General features: G+C 44.7%; 1 protein-coding gene across 2 annotated transcripts in view; it reads left to right on the top strand.

The window, feature by feature from the left end:
* Positions 1-23,204, top strand: part of SETD7 (SET domain containing 7, histone lysine methyltransferase) — a 46,943-nt gene that overhangs the window by 17,941 nt on the left and 5,798 nt on the right. The window contains exons 3-8 of one of the 2 annotated variants that reach the window (XM_036078962.2): positions 2,436-2,637; positions 6,908-7,097; positions 11,956-12,037; positions 14,803-14,920; positions 18,592-18,749; positions 21,180-23,119. In XM_036078962.2, the coding sequence (XP_035934855.2) occupies positions 2,436-2,637; positions 6,908-7,097; positions 11,956-12,037; positions 14,803-14,920; positions 18,592-18,749; positions 21,180-21,282 (853 nt within the window). In that variant the 3' untranslated portion in view covers positions 21,283-23,119. Of the gene's footprint in view, positions 1-2,435; positions 2,638-6,907; positions 7,098-11,955; positions 12,038-14,802; positions 14,921-18,591; positions 18,750-21,179; positions 23,120-23,204 lie in introns of those variants that run through there. The other variant, XM_036078961.2, reaches the window with a different exon arrangement.

The raw sequence follows: 23,204 nt of genomic DNA, 5'->3' as shown, positions 1-23,204 counted from the left end.
AGGGGTCAGTCTTCCCTCTGCAACTCCGCTGTGGTGACATGAAGGCAGCCACAGAGGACGCGGGGAAGGACTGTGCATACAGAAACAAGGAGCAGGCCGTGGTTTGCCACCCTCTTCTGGAAGAAAAGTTAGAAAGAATGGCAGGACCTTGGACCCCAGACTCAGAAGCTTTTATTTTATTTCCTCGGTGCCAGAGGATGTCAAAGCCTTACCATTTTTCTTGCCCTGGAGGCCCCCAGTTCATGCAATAATGTGCCCCTTTGGTCGTCAGATTTCCTCCAAGCTATCATACTGATTTGCTGAGAGCACTAACAGTCTTCCTCAAGCAGGTGCTGAAAAATAATGCAGTCAGTTTTGCTCTTCAGCGCCGTAAGAGTTTGCATTTGTGCACCTTTGTCATTTGGGCAAAGAGGGAAATAGCTATTGGTTCTTAGTGTTATGAGACTAATAGGGATGGGCTCCATTGTAAGGGACAATGGGACAAGCTACTTAGGGGGAAATATGTGCAAGTCCATATTACTGTTAAGCGATTTGCAAGACCCAGGCCTTGTAGATTTTATCATAACCTGAGAAATATTGGCAGACTAGACTAGTGTGTCAGGGGAGAATTCTGCTCAAACACACACAGGAATGTTTTGAATGTTCCTGAGAACTTAGTAAATAGGGTTGCCAGGCTGAGCAAATAAGAATCCAGGGCACTCACTTAAAATGGCATTTCGGATAAGCAACAAAAAATATTTTAGGATAAGTGTGTGTTCTGCTCAATATTAGGGACCTATTTATACTAAAAAATTAACTGTTGTTTATCTGAAATTCAAACCTATCTGAGCCTCCTATATTTTATCTGGCCAGCCTAAATGGGAAGATAGGTGAGTAAGTAGTTTTTTGCACTATTGTATCATTACGTCAGTTGATTAGCTATCCTTCCCCAAGGTTGTTCTTATTTTTATTTTTAATTTTTTTTGGTCATGGGTGGGGGGAGTCTAATGACAGTCGAAACTCACTAATTCCAACCTCATTGATACAGAATTTTGATTATTTATGCAAGGGCTATGCTAAAGTGCACTTTATTCTCTTCATGAATTTATTCAGCCTATTTATCATTGGTAGTACAAACAAAACTGAAAGAACTGTTTCTTACCCATAGTGTAAGTACAGTGTGATCAGCGGCTACAGTTACTTAGATTGTGCTTTTCATTTAACAATCATAGATCATTCTGTCATTCAGTAAGCAAGCCCAGACTTTACCAGGCACAACCAGGTGCAGCCACCTCAGTTCCCACGGCCCCCTTGGCATCCCATCTATCCACATACACAGTGGGTGCCTGCCATGCTCTCCTTGTGTTCCTCGTGCTTTCTAGAACCTCCCACAATGCTCGCTACTTACGAGGCACCCTATAAATGTTTGTTAGGTGAATTAATGGGTGAGTGCTATCTGCAGATGTTAAAACAAACTGTCACCATTGCTAAACATCTTACATTTTAAATTTTAAAAAATTATTTGAGGTACTCTTTTCCCTTATTCCAAGTTGTAGTACATAGAGGGAATTTTTGGTAAAGTTGGTTTCGTTGCACAATGGCCTTTGAGAAGCTAATCCTGAAAACAGATTGAAATTCCAAAAGTGTTCTATGAAGAGGGAGGGGGAGGTTCTTATAAATTCACCATGAGCAGCACCCCTGTGAGTTTCTTCTGTTGTGGAAGGAGGGGTCTCAACACTATCAGGCTGCTAATGATATTAACGAGGTTCAGGCTGCAGTCTTCCTTACTTGTCCCCATTTGCCCTGATCATGTACACACACACACACACACGCTCAAACACACACACACACAGGTGCGCACATGCGTATACTTAAGTAAATCCCCATATATCATCCAAATAAATGGAAGGGGTTCTTTTGACTGGATATCAATTATGGTTGTCACCCATAAATAATACACTAATGCCCTAAATAAATATGTAGATATTTACATTCTAAACCACTATTGTGGTCCTTAAGGACCACTATATACAAGCCATCTGAAAGAGCTTGAGAACCCAGTGAAGTCTGGACCAGTGTTGAGGGAATTAAACATGAGCGGTTTATATGTGAAAAGGGTAACACCACCATTTCTATTGCCTGGTACTGGTCAGCATCTTAGCCTTGAAAACATATTCAGATGAGGCTTGGTCTCAGTTTCCACCTGTGGCTTTATTCTTCTCTATTTCTGCTAGCAGAGAAAAAGGATGAATGGGAACCGGGAAGTTAAGAATGAAATCTCCCTCTGTCCCTAATCCTACCCAAATCGCGGGAGTATTTTTCTTAGCGATGTAGGGAATTCAGGAGGTGCACTGAATACAGGTCAGCAGCGAAAGAGAGCGTTGCCTGTGATCCTTTCTTCTAAGAGAGTGGGGCCATGGTCTGACTATTCCCTTCTGTTCTCCCTTCTCTCGCAGCACCCTGGAAGGGTATTATGTGGACGATGCCCTGCAGGGCCAGGGAGTGTACACTTATGAGGACGGGGGCGTTCTCCAGGGCACATATGTAGACGGAGAGCTGAATGGGCCCGCCCAGGAGTATGACACGGATGGGAGATTGATCTTCAAGGGGCAGTACAAGGATAACATTCGGCATGGAGTCTGCTGGATATACTACCCAGTAAGCCTGGTGACTGTTCATTTTGCTGGAACGTAACATGGGTTAAGCCAATGCTTTGGCTCCTGGCAATAAAGAGTAAAATGTAGCCTCTATGTTAGAAAATGTGAAGCTATGAAACTTGAGAGAGTCACAGGAGCTGAAGCCACCAGCTTCCAAGGGGTGCCCCTCACTGTTACTCACTATCCTCTTAGATTGTTGATCCTCACAGCTACTATTCATTCCTCCTCGGTGTTGTTTTGGAAAGGAATGGATAGTCATGATTCAAACAAATTGGGACAAAATGGCTTTATTGTACCACTAATAAAGACAAAAATGTGTGCTTTTTAAAAATATTCTTTTGGGGGGCACCAGGGTGGCTCAGTCGTTTAAGCGTCTGCCTTCAGCTCAGGTCATGATTCCAGGGTCCTGGGATCGAGTCCTGCATCAGACTCCCTGCTCAGCGGGGGTCTGCTTCTCCCTCTCCCCGCTGCCTGCCGCTTATGCTGCTTCTGCTCTCTCTCTCTTTCTCAAGAAAATAAATAAAATCTTATATATATATATATTTTTTTCTTTTGGTATATAGAAAGAGATGGTGGAATATTCCATTGTGTTGCTATTAATTTTATTCTGGTTCTCATACAGGAGAACTGATCCAACAATCTCCCATCTTTTGGGACTTACTGCACTGTTATTACTTGATTTTACAACCCTATTCCCTACTTTATAAGTGATTTATGGCTTATGTTGCTTAAATTAAGGTAATTAAAATTAACTTGCCTTTGAGTATTTGATAACATTTTCCAATATTTCTGGAGTTTACTAGAGCAAATGATGTGGCAGAACCCATTGGCTTGGGAATTAATGCTCTAATTGTTGTTTGCATTTCAAATATCCCATCTGTTATTAGTGAATTTTCAGAAAATATGTCAGAAAATAGACCTTAGAAAATATTTTATCTACTATTTTATTTTGTCCAGGGCACCTAGCTCATTGTGTCAGTAAAGCATGCAGCTCTTGATCTTGGGGTCATGAGTTTGAGCCCCGTGTTGGATATAGAGCTTACTTTAAAAAAAAAAAAACTAAAAATAACAGTAGTAATATTTTATTTTGTCCAGAGCTTAAGTCAAAATACAAGACAATTTTTCTTACTCTGAACCCTATCTTCTTATGATTAAAAAAACATTAATAAAAACAAATGATCTATTACATGTGTAATAAGAAAAGTAGCCCCAGCTAAATCTACTTACACATTATTGTTCTTTAAAAACAAGTTATACTCTAGGAACAGGGCTTAAGGAAAGAATACTGTAAAACATTTTTAAAATAATTACCAAAGCAATTACATATCTTCTTGGTAGGCTCTGTGATAGATCAGGAGTCCTTTGGGTTACTGCCCATAAGGCAGGCAGGAAGAGGGACGTCGTGGAGGTACTTACCAGCTTAGGAAGACTGAGACTTCTGTTGCCTCATGAGTAGGCCGGTTGAGCATCTTGCTGACTGGGACTGGGGATCTGCTGACATGACAGTGAATCATGAAGTCAGAGAAAGTGGAACCCTCTGCGGGAGGCTGGGTATAGGAAAGAGGCCTCCTCCTACCTGTCATCTTACTTGTGACTATGATCAATTAAAGTCTCTAGAGGAGATCAAAGATGCACCAAGGTGAATGGATCCATTTCACTCAGTGTAGTTGCATCTTGACACCTAAATGGTGCACCTACATTTTATTTTAGTCTTTGGTGTTCATTATTATCTTATTAAATGCCAAGAGAAGACTCTGCCTTAGGAAAGAAGCACTAGGGAGTTATGAGCTTCCAAAATTAACTTGGGATAACACTTGCTTTATATATGGTATCTGTTGGCAGTTGAGGGGGCTGATCACACCCCTCTTCTCTCTGGATTCAGAATCAACTAAGACACCTATGTCTCCAGGTGTCAGAGATCAAGATGGTTATATTATAACAGTAGTGGGGGATTGGAGATGTGATGTGGACCCAAAGTCAAAATGGGCTTCTATTCTTTCCCCGTCTGAACTAAACAGTTGGACCAGCGGCAGATAGAGCTCTAGAAAGTTGCAGGCCGCCCCCCGGGGGAGTAGGGCCTGCCTGGGGAGCTTCCCCAAGGAGAGAACAGGAGAGGGCAACAGGTGCAGCCTGCCGGCTCCGCCAGCTCCCAGGACAGCGTGAGTGAAGATGTCGCAGGACCTCTGGGAGCAGCAGGCTTTATCCTGCTAACCCCCACCCAATAAAGAGATGGGTGTCAGTGGGTGTCAGACTCTGCCTTCTCACTAATCAAATGAATGATTCCTTCTCCCATGAAGAGGAGCCACCGAGCAGAGGAGAGAAGGTAGCAGCTTCCTCCCCGACACTCCCTGACACAGCAGACAAGGACGTTTTTGTGATACAGAGTCAAAGCAGGAACAAGAGGAGGGAAAATAGTGATTCGCCTTATACTATTTATAAGCTTACTCTCAGGACAGCTTATTTCTTTCAGAATGATGTCACTTGGGTGGCTCCGTTAGTTAAGTGTCTGCCGTCCACTCAGGTCATGATCCCGGGGTCCTGGGATCAAGTCCCGCATCCAGCTCCTTGCTCGGCAGGGAGCTTCTCTCTCTCCTCCCCGCTTATGCTCTCTCTCACTATCTCTGTCTCTCTTTCACAAATAAATAATCTTTAAAAAAAATGTATACCTCCTTTTGGAAATAAAAGAAGAAACTCTGCTTTATCATACTAGACAAATAGATTCATTGCCTCCCTGACCAAAAGTTTAAAGTACTTAAGGAAAAAAAAAAAAACGTGAGAGCTTAGAAAGACAGAATTATGCACAAATAAGTCGAGACATTGGCTTACATTAGTTACGGCATGTTAGACGCACAAGTGCTCTAACGCCCTTCAGCTCAGTAATCACCACTGAAAGCCTGAAGGCAGATCTTGCAGAAAGTATCATCCCCATTTATGCTGGCTTATTCAGAATTAACTCTGGGAGGAGAAAGAGCAATCATATAGCTCTAAGGCACTTTCTACGCGTTAAAAATGCTGCCAAGTATTTTTCTGTCTATGAAAGTGCTGTGGTTCGTTTTTAAACTTATAACCTTTTTCCTCCAAAGAGCAATTAGACTATGGTGAGCTGTAGAAATCAGGTACCTGATGTTATTTATTCCTGCTGTCTCTCAGTAAGCAGCATTTGAGATCACTCAGAAGTCATCCTACACCACTGACTTTGAGTAGCTGTTTCTAGAACCTTTGATTTGGCAAAATAACCAAGCTTTTAGAAGATGTCATGGCATTAGTATTGTTATATTGAACCCACGTAGGTCTCAGATTTTCAGTTATACCATAAAGACCTTCTACATGGGGGGTGGGGGAGGAAACGTCGCTTGTACCCTAGATCCAATTATTTTTTGATTATTTATTAGATTATTTTTTGGTATCCCAGTTCAATTCAAAAGTCATTTATGGATCACCTGCCATGTCCCTAGCGCTTACCAGGATACAGAATTCTATCAGAGCCTCTGCCCTAAAGTATTTAATGACCCTTAGGAATGAAAGCAAGTGACAGTTAAGCAGGAAGCATAGCTGGCTTCGCTCCTGGAAGGAGACAGAAGGGAGCAGTCAATACAAGTGGGAAGAAAGAGATGATGGCGAAGGGAATAGAATTTAGTTGATTTTTTTTTCACTTTTCCTTGTAATACCATTAAAGTGACGGTGTAAGATTCTCGGAAAGGCAGTGTCCACAAGTCCTTTTGTTTATCTCCTAGAACATGCAGATGGCTCTCTTTAGTCATGTACACTAAATTAATTCTTGAATACATTTGAACTAAAGATTTCCTTAGTAGACCAGAAATCCAAAATCCCACATGGAGAAGAAGTGAGATGGTATGAAAGTGGGTAAAACCATCTTGCTATAGATCCTCATCACATTGGATATGGGCCCACAGTTTAACACATAGTTACATTTCCTTTAAATATTTGTAACTAATATTACAGATACAATGCATTTGCTTCTTAGATAACGAACCAAAATAGAGTGACTTGTCAGGATTATAAAGTGCGGCTCAGTCTCTGACTCCCTAAATCAGGCTTCTGTGCTTCTGTGTGTGTAACTTCTAGCAGTTTATTTGTATGGGGCTGCATGGGGAGGTATGCATCATGTTTTTCTCACATGAAAGCTTTGAGTTCAACTGTTAATGTTAGCGCTAGCAATGATGGGAGCACGCAAGAAAAAGTCCTTGAAGTCGTGTCATATAGATAAATACTACATATAATATTTTCTGGCTTTTGGTTTCTCCCATCAGGATGGAGGCAGCCTTGTGGGAGAAGTAAATGAAGATGGGGAGATGACTGGAGAGAAGATAGCCTATGTGTACCCTGATGAGAGGACAGCACTTTATGGAAAATTCATTGATGGAGAGATGATAGAGGGAAAACTGGCTACCCTTATGTCCACTGAAGAAGGAAGGCCTCACTTTGAGCTGATGCCGGGAAGTAAGTCGGATCTGCTTCAGATGGGCTGCTCCAGTTCCAAAGCAGGTTGTTAGGGCATATTTGAGAGAAATTAATTTGTCTAGTCCACTTGAATCGTGTATTAATAATCAGCCTTGCTGCATAACAGACATGTCCTCAAATACAGGTCTGCTGATGAGCTGTACTCAGCTGGGTCAGGGTGGGCTGGGCTGGACATGGCTGGACTTGAGGCTTCTTATCTTATTATGCCTTATAGGTCTTAATTCTGGAGCCCAGTCTGAAAGGACTGTGGTGACCTAGGTCAAGATTTTCCCAAGTGGGTCCAAGAAGCCAGAGCATGAGTAGACACCTAAGCTGCTTCTAAAAGCTTAGCTTGAAATGGACATGATGTCACTTTCAGGCACTTTTCATTGGTCAAAGCAGATTGCACAGCCAAGCCAAATATCAGTGAGATGGGGAAATAAATACCATGCATTTCAGTAGCAGATGCTAAAAAGTCACATGATAAAGGCATAGCTATATATTCTAATACAGGGAAGAAGTGAAGAAATGACAGCAGTAATTCAATGCATCTCAAAAGGTTAGATCTCAGAAAAAACTGAAATACAGTTTAATGATATTAAAGAATCAATTAGGTAGATCTCCAGGTTGGTACAAATTGTAAAGCTGATTCAGCCTGAGCTCTGATTTGGAAAGATAAATGCGTGTTGGCATCCCCTGCCTTCTTCAGAGCCCAGGATCTTCACGGGGCACATACTGGATACATGAGTGAGCCCAGTGGAATCCATATTAGAAAAAAATCCTTTTTCCTTTTAGAAGTACAGTATGGCATACTAAGCATTTTTTTTTCTGAGTATAAAATTATTTATTGGGGGCTTCTGGGTGGCTCAGTCGTTAAGCGTCTGCCTTCGGCTCAGGTCATGATCTCAGGGTCCTGGGATCGAGCCCCGCATCAGGCTCCCTGCTCCATGGGAAGCCTGCTTCTCCCTCTCCCACTCCCCCTGCTTGTGTTCCCTCTCTCGCTGTCTCTCTCTCTGTCAAATAAATACATAAAATCTTTTAAATAAATAAATAAATAAATAAATAAATAAATAAATAAATAAATAATTTATTGTAGAAAGTCTGGAAAAAAACAAGGAAAAAAACCAAGATTTTGTATTTTGGGTAGCATAACAAACGAAATCTGTTTAAATTGGTCTCATTCCTTGAAAGCAATGTGTACATATATGTCCCATCTAAGTTAGGTTATACAGAGAAAAAAAGCAGAGAAGATAATAAATCTATGCTAAATAGTCCTAAATAATATTTAGCTATTTGTGATCTGAAGGAGAATCTCCAGAGGAGAATGTCCAAAACTAGGAAATCTAGCATTTACACTTAGGTCTAACTTGGTTATTTTAAATGTCTCAGTTTTTGTTTTTTTAAGTTAAAAATTGAGGCAGCCTAAATGCAATGTGGGATTCTGGATTGGATCCTGGAACGGAAAGAAGGCATTAGTGGAAAAACTGGTGAAATCTGAATAAAGTTTGAAGTTTAGTTAATAGTAACATATTTATGTTGGTTTCTTAATTTTGACAAACATACCATGTAACATAAGAAGTTACCATTACAAGAAACCGTGAGGAGTATTGGGGTGCTCTGTACTACCTTTGCAACTTTTTTTTTTTTTTTAAGATTTTATTTATTTGACAGAGAGAGAGACAGTGAGAGAGGGAACACAAGCAGGGGGAGTGGGACAGGGAGAAGCACGCCTCCCGCCGAGCAGGGAGCAGGGGCGGGGGAAGGGGCAGAGGAAGAGGGGGAAGCAGACTCCCCCACAAAGCAGGGAGCCCAGTGTGGGACTCGATCCCAGGACCCCGGGATCATGACCTGAGCCGAAGGCAGACGCTTAATGACTGAGCCACCCAGGTGCCCCATCTTTGCAACTTTTCTATAAATCTAAAATCATCCCAAAATGAAAAGTTTTAAGTGAAACAGTCATCTTTGCACTTCAAATTCTACTCTCTGTGCTCTTCACATATGTTCTGAACGGAGACAGTGCTACCGTGTTTAGCAGTGAGGGGCCCCAGGCCAGGGGAGGATCCCAATGGGTGATGCCCATTTTAAAACTTAAGCAGTGGCAGCATGTTTTAGTGGCAAGAGCCACGTGAACTTGAGAGTCACCTGATTTGGGTTTCAGCTTTAACATTTACCGTACTATGGTCTTGGGCAAGTTATTTATCCCTTCGGAACCTATTTCTTCATTATAAAACACAGATATTGGTACCTACTATACAACAGCATAAGGGAAGTTACTGTTCTCTTTACGTTCTTCTTGGTGTGAGTAAGCAACAGATTTTGGGAAGCGAGGGTGATAATTCTCAAAGGGTTATTTTTCTTAGAATTCCTGGTTGTGGGACACCTGGGTGGCTCAGTCAGTTAAGCATCTGCCTTCAGCTCATGTCATGATCCCAGGGTCCTGGGATCGAGTCCCACATTGGGCTCCCTGCTCTGTGGGGGGAGTCTGCTTCCCCCTCTTCCTCTGCCCCTTCCCCCGCCCCTCCTCATGCTCTCTCTTACTATCTCTCTCTCTCTCTCCCTCAAATAAATAAATAAAATCTTAAAACAAACAAACAAACAAACCTCCTGGTTGTAAATAACAAACACCCTCTTCACCTTAACTTAAGACCACAAAAAAGGTGGGGAGGAGGCACATGATTCTTGGTAAGATTCTGGTAGGACTGTTAATTTGAGGACATGTTGAGCAGTTTGGGTTTCACAAGCATCAGGAAGCATGGCTGCTTCGGGTGCCTGGGAGGAACATGGGCCTTCGGTTTGGGGCACTTCTCGCCTACCCCCCACCCCCTCTCAGTTACAGTGAGTGAGCCGTGGACCAGGTCTGACGGGGCCCTGCCACCATCTGGTCCGGCGTGGGGAGGAGAAGGAAAACGTAAGGCAAATATCCCAACCTGCCCCTCGCTGACCTCTCCCCACACCCTTTCTCTTCGTGCTTCTGTAACCGCAGACTGCTTCTAGTTACCCACTCCTGCATGCTGATTTCCTCGTCAGGGCTCAGGCTGGACTTTCTTCCTGCCTCATCTCTTCCCCTCTCCGCAGAGGAACTCCTTTCTCTGGTAATTCCTGTGCTGTCTTTAAGGCTTAGAATTCATGTCTGTCAAGGAAATGAATGAATTCTGGTCTGGCGTAGTATAAATTACAGAGGAGAGGAGGATAAGTAAAGAGTGTGCTCCGTGTGCCCGGAGCCTTGGCCCATTGGCCAGTGGGGGAAAAACAGGAAGGGACAGCGTGTGTCGGAAAAGATGGCGTCAGCCCCTTGAAGGCAGCCGGAGATGTCCCTCCTGTTTGCATCTGTACCGTCCCTAATGCGGGGCTCTCCATGTAGCTGGTCCATGGTTACATTGTGATGACAGGTTTAGTCTAAGGAAGGGAGGGGGGAGTTCAGAGGAGATTTTCTGCACAATAGAACAAGTATTTCACAGAAAAGTCTGGTTAAAAAGTGTGGGTTTTTTCTTTTTTCAGCTAACTTGCTTTAACGGATTGTGCGTTGGTCCGTTACCAGTTTGCTCTCAGATGCATTTCTCGTCCTTCTCTTGCCCCGCTTTTATTGCATGGGGGCTTCTGCTCCTCGAAGGCCACATTGCCTAGGCCCTCGTGCGTTGGCTTCTGTCTGGGTTTGGCCACAGGGAGGCACTGGCCAGGGCCACGGAGAGGAAAGGCATCAGGAAGAAGCTCTGTCTCTGTGTCCAGCAGCATCTCCAGCAGGGGCCTGTCTCCTGACTCCATCTCCCACCAGGAAGGTCCCCCCACATCCCAGCTTCCCTGGGCCGGTATACCCCAGCTCTAGAGCCCCGGGCACACCACCTCCACCTTTGTCCCTCTGGCTTAGGGTTACGTGGCTTCAGCTCCTGCCAGTCTCTAGGCTCCTCACTGACCCCTTCAGCTTCTCAGTTCCTCTGTGCTCCCTATAACCAGTTCCCTAAGTGAAATTCTCTCTTTGAAATACGCAAATGGTCTGTTTCCTAGCTAGACACTGACCGATCTGGATTGCTTTTTAACTTTTAGTTTGAGACACTGATTTGGGTTTTGTGATTGTACCAAACAAGCAAAAACCAGAAGGAGGACCTGGTAACCGCTGAGGAATTGCTTAACGGGATGATTTGTGATGCCTTAGTGCCTAAAAGAATTTACTTTACAGGAGTAAGCCCTTCGGTTCTAAAATGTGTTTCTTTGCTTATTAGGCATTAGAGCATTGGTTGTCTTCATTGCGCTTTGGGAGGATTCCCAGAGGCTAATCCTTTGCAGAGAACCAATGTTAATTCTAGAACAGTTGTGTACCTTAGTTTCTGAATAAATTACTGATTGGTGTCTGAACCACCTTGATAAAAATAAGAAGACTTTGTTTTTGCTTTATCAAAAGCAGTTCTGTTCTTAATTCTGGTGAGGCAAAGGTTTATTTTTAGCGAAGGGGACAGTTGCTGGGGTTGGATGGTTGGAATCTACAGCCCCTGTGTCTAGTAGGAAGAAAATCACAAGAAAATTTTAAAACCGTCATCCAACCCGATCTGACCAGAGAGATCTCAAAATTTCATGACAAAGCAGGATCTTGATTAAAAAATTTTAATTACACAAGCATTTTGGTAAACCATTTGAATAAAGAAAATTCAAAGGCAAAAATGGGATTTTAAGAGATACATCTGATGGCTGTTCATTAAGACCTAAAAATAAAACTCCAAAGCAAATCTAAAAACTGTTCATTTATATTGGAGAATTTATTCTAGTCGGTGTAATTTGAATAACATTTTTCATTATTTAACTCCTGCTTTAAAAGCTCTCCCCTAACTCGGTAATCTCTAGATTGAGATGTTCGCTTGCTTTTCAGGTTCGGTGTACCACTTTGATAAATCGACATCATCTTGCATTTCTACCAGTGTTCTTCTTCCAGATCCATATGAATCAGAGAGGTAAATTTTTTCCTTGTGGTTTGAACGGCATTGTTTATGGGAAGTTAAATAACCCTCATGGCGGGAACTAATCCTCCTTTGTAGCCCTCTGAGCAGAAGAAAATATTGATATATTCTGAGGAAGAGTGTTTTTATGCTTCTTTTGCATCTGTCGCTGTGAGAGAGTTTCTCCACCCATAAAGCACAGAACGACCACGTGTCAGTCCCAGAAGGAAACTTCTACATATAGAGAGCCCACTGTGCCCTGCCCCAGCGTCCCCTCTCTTGGGGCCCTGGGCAGCTGGTGCTGCAGCCACGTGCTGGCCTCTAGGGGAGCATCTCGTACTCCTTAAAACTCTAGCCTGGGCAGGAACCAGAATGCCTCCTTTACTCAGCCCCGCCGAGCGGGTCTGGAACACGAGACAATTTCTTGATTCACGAAGGGAGAACAGCAGTGAAAGAAAGACTATAAGAAGCATAAGAAGCTTCCAGTGTACAAATGACAAGCTTCTGATTCTGTAAGCTCGCTCCCCAAGTGTCAAGTCCCGTTCCAGTCCATCTTCTCTAAACTCCAGCTCTCCGTTGTTGGTGTGGCTTTCCCTGGTACTCTGCCCGAGACTTTTCTCCCCTAGCAACTGGCCTGTTGGTGAGGAAGAGAGCCATCTGCGGTTGGTTTTCTCTTTGCCTTGTTCTTTGTAAGCGTGGCTTGCAAAGCATAACTTCCACTCACTTTCTGTTCTGTTCCCATCTGAAAATAGGCCTCTTCCCTGGTTGAAGTGACAGGGCTCCCACCACAATGTCACAGTGAATGAATGGCCTCTTTCTTGATGCAGAGCTCTGGTCCATTTACAAAGGGAAGGTTCAGTGTCTTGGTAGCCCCGAAACACAGTAGCGCGATAATCGTATATATCGGTCTTTTTTGTTACTGCCGTTGTGACGAGGCTGTAGAAGGATGCCCTCAAAACTCGCAGTGGTTTATGAATGCACACATTTTATTTTACACTCGTGGTTCTGTAAGTTAGCTGAGGTTCAGCCACTTTTGACTGGGCTCCACTCGGCTCCCCTTGGCTCAGCTGGACGAGGCTGGACTCCAGATTGCAAGTTGGGCTCTTCTGGGCTCACGTCTGAATTCCAAGACTGAGGCTAAAGGAGGAACAGCCACCTGGGGCATCTTCTTCCTATGGAGATGAATGGAAATTCAGGGAAGCTGGCAGAAACTCGCCATGCCTCTTATCACCTGAGACCTGGCACGCAGTCCTCCTGCCCATGTTCAGGTAGCAAAGTAGATCCTACGGCCAAGCCCACAGGGATTGAGGCAGGGGTACATCTCGTCTCCCCACTCTGAAGGAGGCACCGCAAGGTCACGTGGCTAAGTAGCAGGACGTTTAATTCTACCACAGGGAAGGAGGAAAGAGTTGGAAGCAATAATTCAGTCCCCTAGTCTACAAAATAAGCCTAAGATCCATGTAACAAAAACTAAAGATGACCAGTTCCGCCAGAATCATTGAATCCCAGTGCCCAGAGAACTGAAATAGTTGTTGATGGGGCGTGTCTTCTCTTATTAAATCCAGTTCAGTAGTCATGAGTGCTGTTTTCCTGTAAATCCAGGGATTGGCAAACTCTTTCTGTAAAGAGCCACGTTGTCCATATTTTAGGCTTTGTGGGTCTCTGTTGCAACCCCTCAGCTCTGCTTTTGTCACCCCAAAGCAGCAACCGACAATACTAAATAAATAGGTGTGGCTGTGTTCCACAAAATTTTATTTACAAAAGGGCGCAGCTGCCAGATGTGGGCCTGGGGCCATAGTTACTAGACCCGTTATGAACTCTTTTGTTGGGAAGTGCTTACTGGATATGTTTTGTTAATTGTTTGTCACTCTTTCATGTGAAAGATTCATCTTAGAGCTTAATTAAAACAGTCTTTCCCTCCTATTTGGCATTGACAAACTTGGGTATAGCTTTAATTACTTTGGAAATGTTTTACTTATCCAGGAAGACAGTGAAAATACTCATTAACTAAAAATATAAATTAAAAAAAAATCTTATATCAAACATTGCTTTATGAATACAGTGAAACCTTGAAAAACACACGGGTTGGGGCATCGACCTCTGTCCCTACCCCATGCAGTTGAAAATCCACATGTAACTTTTAATTCCCCAAAAACTTAACTACTAAGAGCCTACTGTTGACTGGAAACCTCACCAATAACAAACAGTTGATTAACACATATTTTGTATGTGATATGTGTTATACACTGTATTCTTACAATAAAGTCAGCTGGACAAAAGAAAATGTTATCAAGAAAATCATAAAGGGGGGTGCCTGTCCGGCTCAGTCAAGTAGAGGGTGCAACTCTTGATCTTGGGGTTGTGAGTTGGAGCCCCATGTTGGGTGGAGAGATTACTTAAGAATAAAACCTTTAAAAAAAAAAAGAAAGAAAAGAAAGTCATAAGGAAGAGAAAGGACATTTTCAGTACTGTAAAAAATCTGCATGTAAGTGGACCTGACAGTTCACACCCATGTTGTTCAAGGATCGACTCTATATAATAATCCCCATATCAGAGAGCAGATTTTAAACACCACTCCTAAAGATACATGAGTACAAGTTCTTCAGTTTTCAGTGCCAAATACTGTGGTTTAACTTCTCATCCTCCCTTCCTTCCTTCCTCACTGGATTACTATGAACTGATGCTTCGGATTCATTAGCTATCCTGATATTTTGGTGGTTGATATAAAGAGTGACATATCCAACTAAAAGAACCATCATTTGGCCCTTTTTTCTATTTAGGGTTTATGTTGCTGAATCTCTCATTTCCAGTGCTGGAGAAGGACTATTTTCAAAGGTAGCAGTGGGACCTAATACTGTTATGTCTTTTTATAATGGAGTCCGGATTACACACCAAGAGGTGAGCGGGGTCTAAGTGGAGGATCAACTTGATTGGTTACAGGGCTTGGTTTCAAACACTCTTAATTTTCCTGTTAGCCCCTTTACTTTAGTATTCACTAGAAATATGAAGGAATAAACAGTCTTTTTTTGTAAAATTGATGGGATATTGTCTTATAGCAGTCTTCAGATTTCTATAGCAAAAATACCATACACGGGGGGCACCTGGGTGGCTCAGTCAGTTGAGTGCCTGCCTTTGGCTCAGGTCATGATCCCAGGGTCCTGGGATTGAGTCCCACATCGGGCTCCCTGCTGTGTGTTGGGGGGGGGTCTACTTCTCCCTCTCCCTCTGCCTGCCGCTCCCCCCGCTTGTGCTTTCTCTCTCTCTCTCTCAGTCTCCCTCTCTCTCAAATAAATAGTCTTTTAAAAAAAAATACCGTATACTGGGTGGCCCATAAACAACAGAAATTTATGTCTCACAGTTCTGGAGGCTGGACGCCCAACTTCAGCGTGTCAGCAGATTTGGTGTCTGGTCAGAAACCACTTCCTGGTTCATAAATGGCTCTTTTCTCTCATTGCAGCCTCACATGGTGGGAGGGACAGGGGAACTCTCTGGGGTCTCTTTTAAGTTTCACAGCTACTTTATAGAAAGTGGGATGGCGCCCGTCCAGGAGACAGCAATTGCTTTGTACCGTACTACACCCAGTTTCTGAAAAATTGAGACCCAACTGGATTCGGTCAATAATTAATTTATGATCTTGCACAGGCTACTTTATGGGAAGGCTCCCTACTTCTGTTTGTGCAAAAGTCATACAGTAGCCTACATCCAGCCAGGAAGGGTTCTATTGCCCAAAAAGCTGAAAATAAAAAGTTAAAGAATAATCACCTTTTGCCTTTAAAATACAATCTTTGATCAGGCGCCTGGGTGGCTCAGTCGTTAAGTGTCTGCCTTTGGTTCAGGTCATGTTCCCAGGGTCCTGGGATTGAGCCCTGCATCGGGCTTCCTGCTCGGCAGGAAGCCTGCTTCTCCCTCTCCCACTCCCCCTGCTTGTGTTCCTGTTCTCCCTATCTCTCTCTCTCTCTGTCAAATAAATAAATAAAATCTTTAAAAAAAAATACAATCTTTGATATATTTTCCAGAATTCGGAGGTGTTTTTGTTTTTGCTTCTTCGCGTCACAATTAACTTCCTTACATGTCCACTTAAGGGCAAAAAGTCTGCTGCTTGAGCCTGGCTTGTAGTCTCCATCTGGTCTCACTTGCATTAAGGGTGTGGGACTTGGGCTTGTTGCTCATATCCCTCATTCATGTACTTCCCTTTTTCACTTATTGCTATGGAATGCTACGGGGGAAATGCCGTGAAGTAATCAAGTGTTTGCCCATTCAAAGCCGTCGTACAGACAAAGACGGCTTGGCGCTCACACTGAGCCATAGTCTGGCACACGGTACCCCTAGTGATGGCCAGACCTCTGTGTCCGCAATCCTGACAGTCCAGGAAATTCAGCATATGAAAGGTGGCTCAGGATATTGATACACTATCTATCTATTCTAACATTTTACAGATAACAAAACTGAAACCCAGAGCGGGTGAGCCATTTGTCCGAGGTCACAAATACAGTTACTAGCAGAGTTCAAGCAGGATTTCAAATAGAATCTGGCTCCCGGCAAAACTCACTATATGCTGTGCTGTGGAAATGAATGGGGCACCCTCCTTGCCTTCATGAAATTTAGATTCTGTTGGGGAGAGGTGCCTGGGTGGCGCAGTCAGTTGGACTCTTGATTTTGGCTCAGGTCCTGATGTCAGGGTCGTGGGATCAAGCCCTGCATCAGGCTCTGTGCTCAGGGGGGAGTCTGCTGGAGATTCTCTCTCTCCCTCTCCCTTTGCCCCTCCTCCTGCTCTCTTTCTAAAGTAATAAATAAATCTTTAGATTCTGTTGGGGAGATAAGAAAAATATACAAGTAATGGCAACGTAAGGTAGATGGTCCCAAGTACCATATATCAGTTCATATAACAGGGCTGGAATACTAAGATCCATGAAGATTTTTTTCACTTTCATCACTGCTGTATGCCCTACACCTAGAACAGTGCCTGGCGTATGATGGGCACTCAGTAAATATTTGTTGAATGAATATCAGAAACAAATAACAGCATAATTATAATTTAGGGGCAGGAGAGGCAGTATACGTCTGAGAGTCAGCAGTTCTGTATAAAAATGTGGTCCTAGGGGCGCCTGGATGGCTCAGTCGGTTAAGCCTCCGACTCTTGGTTTTGGCTTAGGTCAAGATCTCAGGGTTGTGGGATGGAGCCCCACGTGGGGCTCCCTGCTCAGCAGGAAGTCTGCTTGTCCCTCTCCCTCTGCTCCTCCCCTGCTCTCTCTCTCTCTCTAAAATAATAAACAAAATCTTTTTAAAAATTGTTTGTTTTTTTTAATTTATCTATTGGTCAGAGAGAAAGCACAAGCAGAGAGAGCTGCAGGCAGAGGCAGAGGGAGAAGCAGGCTCCCCGCTGAGCAGGGAGCCCGATGTGGGGCTCGATCCCAGGACCCTGGGATCATGACCTGAGCCGAAGGCAGACGCTTAACCGACTGAGCCACCCAGGCACCCCTAAAAAATTGTTTTTAATGTAATCCTGTTTGCTCAAAAAAACTGCTCTGCTGACCTGAGCAGATGCTGGGGTGTGGGTTGGAGTGGGGCGGTGGGCTGGAGAAGTGAAGACTCTTGGTGCCCTGCAGAGAGTGAGTGCTTGTTGTAGGTAAGAGAGCACACTGGGAATGGGTGACACCATCTGCTGGTCACATTGATCCCCCACTTGTAACAAAGGTGAAGGACTCCGCTTGAAGCACGATTTTGCATTCCTCATAGTTCCGGTTCCATTTGACGTTCTTGTGTGTTTCTTTTGCCTCATCTTCTTCACAGCGGGGCTTCCAGGGATCTGGGGGTTGGTCAGAGCGGCAGATCCGACCACCGGAGGCAGTAACCCACAACAGGCTTCCCTGGCACGGGGCAGTGCTTGGACAGGGGGGCAAGAGAGGGGACGTCCTGCCGGCCCGAGACGGTCCAGAGGCTTGTGGCACAGGGGCCACCATCCGGAGCAGGAGGAGGGCAGGGAACTCCCAGGAAAGAGAGGGTCAGAGAGGGGGCTGACGTGTCTAGGTGACGTGTAGTACAGAGAGGAGTCTCGGCCACAGAGCTCCGAAGGACAGAGGCAGTCTGGAGGCTTTGTGGTGCTGGGCTTTCTCTCACGAATCTGCTAGCAGATGTGGGGTCAGGTGTCCCAGGGGAAGCAGGCCTGAAGTGGCTAAAGTTCCGCTTTGTTTGGGCTATTTAAAGAACAACTGGATGTGTAAATTTGAGTTTGGTGCTGGAGGGCTTTGGAGGTAATAGGTCTTAGCCTGCAGTGAAGAAATAAACCACCTAGGGGCATCGGGTTATATTTTTGTGTGTCTTTGTCGGGGACTTTCAGTCCTTTTTCTCATGTAAGATGAGGAGAAGTCAGTACGTAAGAAGTTGAGCTGCCTGATGCTGCCCACAAACGGCTTTCGCACCATCGATGTGCGGAGGGATGCCTTGGGTTCTTTTCATGCATCTAGCACTCACACAGCGAAACGGAAGGAGAAATGAGTTAATGTTGCTGATGTTCTCTGAGATTTGGGGAGAAAGGCCCTATCTAACGTTCGCTTTCTTGTTTTCTGCAGGTTGACAGCAGGGACTGGGCTCTTAATGGGAATACCCTCTCCCTCGATGAAGAAACGGTCATTGATGTGCCTGAGCCCTACAACCACGTGTCCAAGTACTGTGCCTCCTTGGGACACAAGGCAAATCACTCCTTCACTCCAAACTGCATCTACGATATGTGAGTATGACACCCAGCTTCCAGGGTGGATCCGGACCCCGTCTGCCGGGGCCCTGCGACTGACGAGGGCCTGTCAGAGCTGTCATCCTGCCCCAGGTGAAGGACGCCCCCTCTGGGTTCCTGAGGCTCCTCTCCCAGACGTCTCCCGGTTAGGACTTGACACTCGGAGTCTAAACAGCCCCTTCCCTGGCCTTGGTAACTCAGACAGGGCAAAGTGCTTAGAAGGGTAGAAATGCTATGGAAATGAGACACTTCCTGGTTGCTGTTTCGTCGATGCTTTTTTGTCCTTCAGTGGTCTCACTCTGGAAAATTAAGGATAGTGTTATTTGAAATATTAGAAAAATTAAAATTGTTCTGCACAGTGAAAACTCGTGAACTCTTTTATGTTGTGAAAGGAAGGAAGAAAATAAAATGCCAAGCCTAGAGCACAAGGTCTTGGTGCTGGAAAAGACGAATTAAATCAGAGTCCCCATTATTTGACAATAAAAAAGAAAGAAATACTGACACATGCTACAGCGTGGATGAGCCTTGAAAATATTATGCTAAGTGCAAGAAGCCAGTCTCATAAGACCCGATAGTGTATGATTCTATTATTGATAGGACTTGTCCATTACAGCAAAATTCATAGAGACAGAGTACAGATCAGTGGTTGCCCAGGGCCCGGGGAAATGGGGTTGATGGCTAATGAGTATGGGGTTTCTTTTGAGGGTAGCACACTATACTAAAATTAGATAGTGGTGATGGTTGCCTGCCTGAAACCCACTGAATTGTATGCTTCAAATGGGTGAATTTTTAGGGTATACGAATTGCATCTCAACAAAGCTGTCATTTTAAAAAGTCAAATAGTCCTGGGTGCTTGGGTGGCTCAGTCGTTAAGCGTCTGCCTTCGGCTCAGGTCATGATCCCAGGGTCCTGGAATTGAGCCCTGCATTGGGTTCCCTGCTCCGTGGGAAACCTGCTTCTCCCTCTCCCACTCCCCGTGCTTGTGTTGCCTCTCTCGCTGTGTCTCTCTCTGTCAAATAAATAAATAAAATCTTAAAAAAAAAAAACACTCTAAAAAAAAATAAAAAATAAAAAGTCAAATAGTCCTACCTCTCGGAGTTTGAGCCCTCCCCTTCCAACGGCTCACTGAACCTCTTCTTGTAAACCTCCATTGATGGGGAGCTTCCTGTTAACCACGAAGGCAGCTATCTGGACAAACTGACATAGATATTGTTGTGAAATTAACTTTCAGGCTCAGATGATTAAAATGTTCTTTGTATGAAGCCCAAATGGGTTTCCCTGTAACATCCAGCCCTTTGCCCTAATTATTCCCCTATGCACTATGCCAGTCTCTCTTCGACATAGTAGCCCTACAAATATTTTAGAAGCTTTCATATGCCCCCTGAATGTTCTCCTCCCAAAGTCAAGCGTCTCTGACTATTCCTTGAAGAGTACAGTTGGCATTCCTTGGATCATCATCATTGATCTCCTTAGCTCAGCCAGAAAATGCCTGTTCCCCCTGGGAGGCAGGTGGCCACATGCCACCTTTTCTGCTCAGTTATAGCTCTCAGTCCCCCCTGTCTATTGCTTGTTAACAGAAGCAGGATCCAATCATGTGCATTTAATCTGTAGGAAAATTGCCAGGATATGAATGTCCCTCCTCACATCCCTGAGATGGCTTGGAAATTGCTCTGGCAGGGACTCGCTCTCCTTGGCAGCCAGTACCAAGTACTGCAGCTCCGACTTCTGTTTAAAGGGCAGGTAGAAATGGCAAAGGACATGTGTCATGTGAAATGAAACCGACACTGTTATTAACTCCATGGCTTTCGCAGCCAATGTGAATTAGGCCAAAGCATCGTTCCAGGCTGCACACGGCTTCCCGACAATCTTTTAAAGCAGTGGTAACTAACAGTAACAAATGCTACTTCAATTTCTCTTTTAACAACTACTCTTTTAAAACGAACGAGTTCTGTGATTTCACTGCAAGGACATGGTTTTTCTCACCAAAAAGAAGAGCGCACAGGAGACAAGGGAGAGATCCATTTGTGCAAAATCAAGTCCCCAGACTCGTCAGGGTTATTTCCTTCCAGCCCAATGTGAACAATTAGTTATTTGGGGTAAAGGGAAGACTACCTGAAAAATAATAAAATACAAAATTCAGATACCGATCCATGGCATTCATTTGCTTCTAAAATTATTGGTATCATTATGCACACTTTAACATCAGCAAAGCAATATCCCTGTATAAGCTGCCGTCCGGTACAAAATCCAAACGGACAAGCGGACACGAACCACTGCCCTCGTTGTCAATAGAGGTGACATGTCGCCAAGGGCCCAAACCACTGGGTGCAGAGAGCTTTGCTTTGGCCACTAATCGTGCTACTGGCATTGATTGAGCACTTTGGGCCAGTGCCATGCTAACGCCTTCTCATGAATTCTCTCACTCAGGCCTCCCAGGACCTCCATGGGGCAACCTCTGTTACCTACCCCCCCCCCCCCATCACAGACTGGAAACGCGGAGCTCTTAGCCGCAGTGGCTGAGTGTCCTTAAGCGTCGTGCCCCATGCTGCCTGGGAGAATCAGCACCTGAAATGGAGTGCCTTCTTTTCAGTCTGTCCTTTTTCTACTCTTTGAAAATAATAAGCAGGAAAATGAAAATAAAAGAGGATTATACCACAAGTCTTAGGTTTCTCATGGAATTTTGTCAGTGTGCAGTAAGATTAGCTAGAGCTCCGTTTCAGGGGTATTATTTTTTTAATGCAGTATTTTAATTTAGAGACAAAGAGCTGTGATTTTATTTTTTTTTTAAAGATTGATTTATTTATTGAAGAGAGAGAGAGCACAAGCTGGGGAAGAGAGAGAGAGAGACAAGCAGACTCTCCGCTGTGTGGGGAGCCCCACGTGGGGCTCGATCCCAGGACCCTGAGATCATGACCTGAGTCGAAACTGAGAGCCGGATGCCCAACCGACTGAGCCACCAAGGTGCCCCAAGAGTTGTGATTTTAATAAGGACTTCCCGAATCCCTGGTGCAGGCATGTCTGTGATGGAGCACAATATGAGAATTCTGTGCGCACGCACACTCACTCACAGATGTGCGCACGTAGTCACTAGTAGAAGCTGAGTCCTCACTTTGTGCCAGGCCCTGTGTGAGGTGCTTCCTATATGGGACCCTATTTTGTCACAGTGACAACTCTTAAACGATTAGGATTGCTAGTATTACCATGAGGTGAGGGTGAGGAAAGTGAGATTCAGAGATATGGAAGTGAGCTTTCTGAGAAGGGGCAGTAATAATGTGTGGAACCGGGACTCAGGCTAAAGTCTCTGACCCCAAGTCAAGCGTGCTTTCCAGAAAAGATGACACCCAAGTGGGGTGGACATAGAGGCCCCTTGGAGTGAGGGTGCGCTTGTTCCTTTGTCCTTCACATAAAAGATGTCCCTAAACCACAGACACACTCCTTTCCCCACCACCAGTAGAGGGAACCAGCCAGGTCCTTGCTATCATGCCCCCTGTGCCCGTCTAACTTAGGGCCTGGAAGCCTCTCCTGTGGTGTCGCCAAGTCCTTTGCTCACAGTGTGACGATAAATGAATGAGACTGATTTGACCAGATGCATATAGAGATAAAGCGAATTTCTTTCTGGCCATGCCTTACATATTTCCGTTCTGGGTTTCAGAAGCTGTTAGGTGAGCTAAATCTATTCCTTATTTATCTCCTGTTCTCCTGCAGGGGTCATAGGGGTGAACCGGGTTGGGAGCCTTTGGCAGAGGAACACAGTCAGAGCGTTAGCCCTGCCTCGGGTTCCGAAAGGCTCGAGGCTGCTCCCTTCACAAGATGCTTCACAGGGAAATATTTAAAAAGCAGGTTGGCAGAGAGGTCTAGGCTTCGCTCCTGGAAAGAAGTCTTCATCTACTTTTATGCTAGAAAATAATACTTCCTCTGTCTGTAGAGGGTGGAATACAGTTTTTCGCTTTTGAAAATCCATGGGGCTCTTCCTTACACCTCCCAAAGTGTCCTGGTAAAGCCTCGCGCACGAGGTACAGCCAGGTAATCTGATGCCACAGGCCAGGTGGGCTGAAATGCCGACCGGCTGCGCTGGATCCAGTTTCTCATTAAGGATAGATTTTTGTTGTTGCCCATGTTGTTGGTTTATAAATACAGAGTGCCAAATATGCTCAAAGAGGAAGCTACAGCAGTGCTTTTTAAACTTGAACGTGCATATGCATCACCTGGAGGTGTTGTTAAAATGCAGACACCAAGTCAGCAGGTCTGGGTGGGGCTGAGATTCTCGGTGTCTAGCAGCACCCAGGTGAAGCTGATGCCGGCCAATCTGTGGGCTACACGTGAGGGCCTACCAGTGGTGCCCAGGGAAGAGCTCCTGGGTGATTCCTATCCCCCCCACCCCCCACACACCCCCCCCGCCCCAGGCTTTGCTTCCCGATCTGACCCAGGAATGACTGTGCGCATCTTGATGTC

This window comes from Halichoerus grypus, chromosome 3, assembly GCF_964656455.1.
Source record: "Halichoerus grypus chromosome 3, mHalGry1.hap1.1, whole genome shotgun sequence".
NCBI classification, from domain to species: Eukaryota; Metazoa; Chordata; class Mammalia; order Carnivora; family Phocidae; genus Halichoerus; species Halichoerus grypus.
Note: the sequence above shows the minus strand (reverse complement) of the source record. Positions and strands in the feature narration are given on the sequence as shown.